General features: G+C 33.2%; 1 protein-coding gene across 1 annotated transcript; it reads left to right on the top strand.

Annotated features, from left to right (window-relative positions):
- The first annotated feature begins 995 nt into the window (after window positions 1-995).
- LOC131658344 (growth-regulating factor 7-like) lies at window positions 996-2,016 on the top strand. The gene is made up of 3 exons (XM_058927651.1): window positions 996-1,074; window positions 1,188-1,641; window positions 1,734-2,016. The coding sequence occupies exons 1-3, from the start codon at window positions 996-998 to the stop codon at window positions 2,014-2,016; spliced, it is 816 nt and encodes a 271-aa protein (XP_058783634.1).
- The last annotated feature ends 3,090 nt before the right edge of the window (window positions 2,017-5,106 follow it).

The following is a 5,106-nucleotide window of genomic DNA, read 5'->3' as shown; positions in this document are numbered from 1 at the left end:
AATTTATGTATAATACATAAAATTGAATACTCATAATTAATATTTTTTTAATTTAATAACTATTATTTTTTTCATTACGATTATGGATAATAAATATTTGTTCGGTTATATATGCATCAACGAAACATATATGTAGAAACATATGAGACAGGAGACTTAGGCTTTGGTATTCGTGGATGGCCTGGATCCTAGCGATCGGCTTGTACTTATCGTTTTTGGTGAATAAAGTTTAATGCTTTTTCTTCAAAAAAAAATATTTGTTTTATTTTTATTTTTATTTTAGTATTTATATCTATTTTAGTTTCTATTTTCTTTATTTTGTAATGAGCTATTTCATAGAAGAAGAAATGAGATGAACTAATAATGTAGCGTATTGAGTAACATATTTAAGGCGGAAGAACACACCTCATATCTTATTATCATATTTTACTGTTTCTTATTTAATTTTTTCAATTTTATCAATAAATCGGTGAAGTATCAACCACTATATAAGCCGTCTAAGATGAACTAAAAACATATCTCATTCAAAGAAAGATAAGAACCGCTTTAATTTCTATTTTATATTGAAAGTGTTATTGGTACCAAAAAAATAAGTGAGTTATTTTTTTCCTATATATCTATCTCTTTAGTAGATACTATGAATGCCAGATGCATAAAAAATCCTAAAACCTAACAAACCTAAGACGATAACCATAACGTTCTTTTTCTTTATCTCCATTCCAACAAGAGTGCATACTAAAAAAATTACATTACATTAGCACAAAAAGATGCCTCAAACCTTACTTCTATACCATTAATATCATTTCATTCTAGGGATAAAAATACACATCAATCCATATGCTATAAACATTACTATTTTTTTTTTTTACCTAAAAAGTTCATATCTTGAAAAGATCATTTTATTCATTTTTGCGGGTGATTCTTAAAGTTAATTTTGTTCATATTCTTTTTATAATTCAGAATAACCAACTAGAAGTTATTTTATAGTTTCAGCCATGAGAAGTTTCAATAAGAACAAGGGACTCGCCAAAAACAGCAACACCAGCCCTAGGTCAACAATCCTCAAATCTGCAGGTTAAGTTGTGTTTCACTTTTTATTAATTTTTTCATTATTTAATATAAAGAACAAAAACATGTTAAAATTAATAATAGTTGAATGTGTTTATGTGTTGGTTGTGGTTTCACAGGAGGTGGAAAGACAGCTTCATTAGGGAATCCTTTCACAAAAGTTCAATTGAGAGAGCTTGAAAGACAGATTACCATTTACAAGTATTTTACAGCTTGTGTTTCGGTTCCTTCTTATCTTCTCTCATCCACCCCTACCTCATCATGTAGTACCTCATCAAGTTATAATATTAATGATCCCGTGGAAGGAAGATGTCGAAGAACGGATGGAAAACAATGGAGATGTTCAAGAGGTGTTGGTCCTAATAATCAGTATTGTGATCGACACATGCATAGAGGTACTCGCCGTTCAAAAAAATCTGCGGAACTTCGCAACAATCATACAAGAAATTATTCCTCACATTTTGCTGCATCCACATCTTCTCCTCCTTATCTCCAACCTTCCGTTTCCTCTGATAATCGAAACTCTGGTGTCCAATTAGCTTCAAGTTTTGAGCCTTCAAATAAGCAACCAAGGTAAAATGTTTATATCTATGTTTATTGTTATGTTTTTATCTATGCTTATTGTTATGTTTACTTGTTAATGATTTTATGAGTTGGGTGAATAGGATGCTGAATGGAGATCCAATGTCTCTTGGTGCTTCTAACTCAGGTTGGCACTACAGCATACCTGTGAATCATCAGTGTATGAAGTCACTTCCACAGTATAATACTCTCTTATACAATCCCACTCTTGTTCCAATTCAACCAAGAGGGATTAGTTCTGCAGACACTGTAGACAAAAATGCTTCTGCAACAGGTGAATCATCCGTTTTATCTATTGATTATTCAAACATGGGTCCATTAGGTGAAATTTTTAAGCCTTACTCATCTGTAAAAAGTCTCATGTAATTTATGTAATTTTATTTTACTGCTTTGTTTATTGTGTGACTGAGACTCAATTGTTGTCCCCATGTTGAAGAAGTTAGAGAGGAATGAAACCTATAAAGTAATATCAGTCTGAACAATCATGATTATTCATGAGAATAATGAAGAGATAAACACTGTTATTTATGTGAGTGGTAGGTTGTTCAATAAAAATAAAAGGTAAATTATCAAAATGCATTTCATTAATAATTTGTATCAAAGATCTCAAATTTAAAATCTCAAATTATAAAGTTAGATCTATATTTTATTTTATTTGTATTTTAATTAGGGTAACCATTAAAATTATTTTATTTATTTAACGGTAATGGTTTTTTAGTTGAATTTGTTAAATAATATAAATAATTTTAGATTAATTACAATTTTTTTCAAGCAAAAATTATCATTAATAGAGTACAAGAGTATTCTTGTCCAAACAGAAGACAATTTAAAAGGAGAATGTATTGTCTTCTGTGTTTCACAATCATCCTTCCTTAAACAGAAAAACAGAGGATACAAAACCTATAAAAATTAAAATTTCTTAAACAGGAAACAGATGATACAAAACTTATAAAAATTATATGATTTTGATAAACCTCACTAAATATATATGGAATTATTGAACAAGATGTGATTTCTATCTTTCCAAATGCATCAAATAAAATTCTTCCCAATTGAACTTTCTTTGAGTATCTTTATCCCTATCTATTTTTTTAGTATTTTTATCCCTTTTTATTTCTCTGTTTTTATGAAGTGTAACAGAAGAACAAACAACAGACATAGCAGAAAACACATTACATGTCCAGATTTGAATGAATAATCTCTCTTCTTGTCAATTAATATTTATCAGGAAAACAGTTCAGGGAAACTCTGCCTCAAAAAAAAATAATTTTTATGTTGTTATATAAATAAGTGAAAATTATTTTTATGTTTTTTATTTATTTATTTGTCATAGACTAATATTTATTTATTTTTTATTACGTAAAATTGACATTGCTTTAAATATTGAATTCATATATAAGTTATTTTTATATATAATTTTCTTTAAAGCATTAAATTACATTTTTTATATAACTGTTTTATCATACTGTATTACCTTAGTTTGAGTCTCCAATTTCTCCTCCTCTAAATTTTTTATCACATCATCACCTAAATTTATAAGTATCCCTGAAATAGAATAGAGTATGAGGTGGACTCTTTCCCAAATACAGAATACAACTTCTTAAAGGAGGAATAAAAAAAATTACAATTGTATTTCATTTTTAAACTATCATTTTGAAACTATTATATATTCATATATTGTGAGTTTTATAATCATAAATATATTATAAATTAAATTATTTAAATTGTATTAAATTTATGAGTTATATAAAAATAATATCATGATATATCTAAACCGTACAATCTAGAATAATAGATATTAAATAAATTGTATGATTGCATTAGTGATAAATGCATAAAAAATATGAAATAAAAAAAAACTTTCTCTCTCTACGATGCGTGCTCCGCCCTCTCTCTAAAAGGGGGTAGGGTTTTACTTTGTCTCCGATGGCCGTGAGTGGAAGCCGGCAAGGCGGTGAGTGGGTGGTAGCTAGGAGAAGGAACTTCAGGAGTCAGGTTCAGCGTTGGGACGTTTTTCCATGGGGAGGCGGCGGTTCCAAAAACAAGGATGCGCAGATAACGACCATTTATTTCTCTCGCTTTCCTGATAACTACTCAGCGAAGCATTTCTTTGATCTCTTCGCCTGCATTGGGAAGGTCGTGGAGGTGGTTATATCACCCAGAAAGAATCGATTTGGGAGGAAATTCGGTTTTGTTAGGTTTGAAGAAGTAGAGGATGGAAGGGTATTGGCGATTAGGTGTGACAATGTGATGATTTTGGGGAAAAAAATCTACGCGAATCTGCCCAGGTTTGACAGATCAAGTGGGAGGCAGGGGAAAGAGCCATTATCTCAGGGGGCGGTGAATAGGGGGAGGAAGGATGTTGGGAAGGTGGGTACGAGTAAAACCGATAACAGATCGTATGCCAGTGTAGTCAACAATGGGGGTGGAGTCAAAATTCCTGAGGTTCGCAAACCTGTGTTCTGTTTTGAAACCAGTGCTGAAGATAGGAACAGGTTGGCAAGGGCTTATGTGGGGTTTGTGCTAATTCCTGGATCGACATACAATATTCAAACGCATTTCGAAATGGAAGGCTTTTTCCAAGTAAAAGTGACACCGATGGGGAGAAATATGTGCCTTTTAGAAGAAGTGGAGGAAGGTGTGATCGAAGATCTAATTGGGGAAGGCGAAACTTGGTGGAAGCAGTGGTTTTCTGAGATTAGGAGATGGAACGAATTCGATCGCGATGAAGGGAGAGTCATCTGGGTTAGCATTTATGGGGTTCCAATTCACGCTTGGAACGCAAATTTCTTTGTCGCTTTAGCTAACTCCATGGGCAGTTTTATTTGCACGGATGAGTCAACGGCGGATAGGTCTAACTTTGATACGGCGAGGCTTATGGTGAGGGTTCAGATTGATTATTCGCTGCCTAATTCGTTGATGGTTCAAATTGATGGGAAGGAGTTCAATCTTGTTTTGAAGGAGGATGCCGTCGGTTCAATTAGAAACTCTCCAGGTACCCGCAAAACTCTTTCTTCTGTTTCTGATTCTGTAGAATCCGAGAATTTGTGGTCTGATAATTGCGTATTCGAGGATGAAGTTTTTGATTCGATCAATGCTGTTCCGGAAATCGCTCCTCTTTTAGTTCCGGTTGCTAGTTTTTCGGAAGAACAGATTGGTACGAAGGAGGTTCTGGGTGGGGGAGTTAGGAGGGATGAAAATTCTGTCGGTCATAGGTGTTGTTCACAGCATAAGCGGTGCGATGAGTTACGGGTAACAAATTCTGAGTCTGAGAATGTTCCCTGCACTGTGTCCGATTCTTTCCTTAATAAACCTGGGTTCTTTGATGATGCTTTGAAGAAGGTTCATGATGCCGGTTCTTTTTCTAGCAAGGGGCAGGAAGTTAGTGTTATTGGATCTGGTATTGAAGCAGCAGGAGGTTGTTGTAGGGATAACAGGCTGCAGCTATCAGGCAGT

This window comes from Vicia villosa, linkage group LG3, assembly GCF_029867415.1.
Source record: "Vicia villosa cultivar HV-30 ecotype Madison, WI linkage group LG3, Vvil1.0, whole genome shotgun sequence".
NCBI classification, from domain to species: domain Eukaryota; kingdom Viridiplantae; phylum Streptophyta; class Magnoliopsida; order Fabales; family Fabaceae; genus Vicia; species Vicia villosa.
This window is presented reverse-complemented; position numbering and strand designations above follow the sequence as displayed.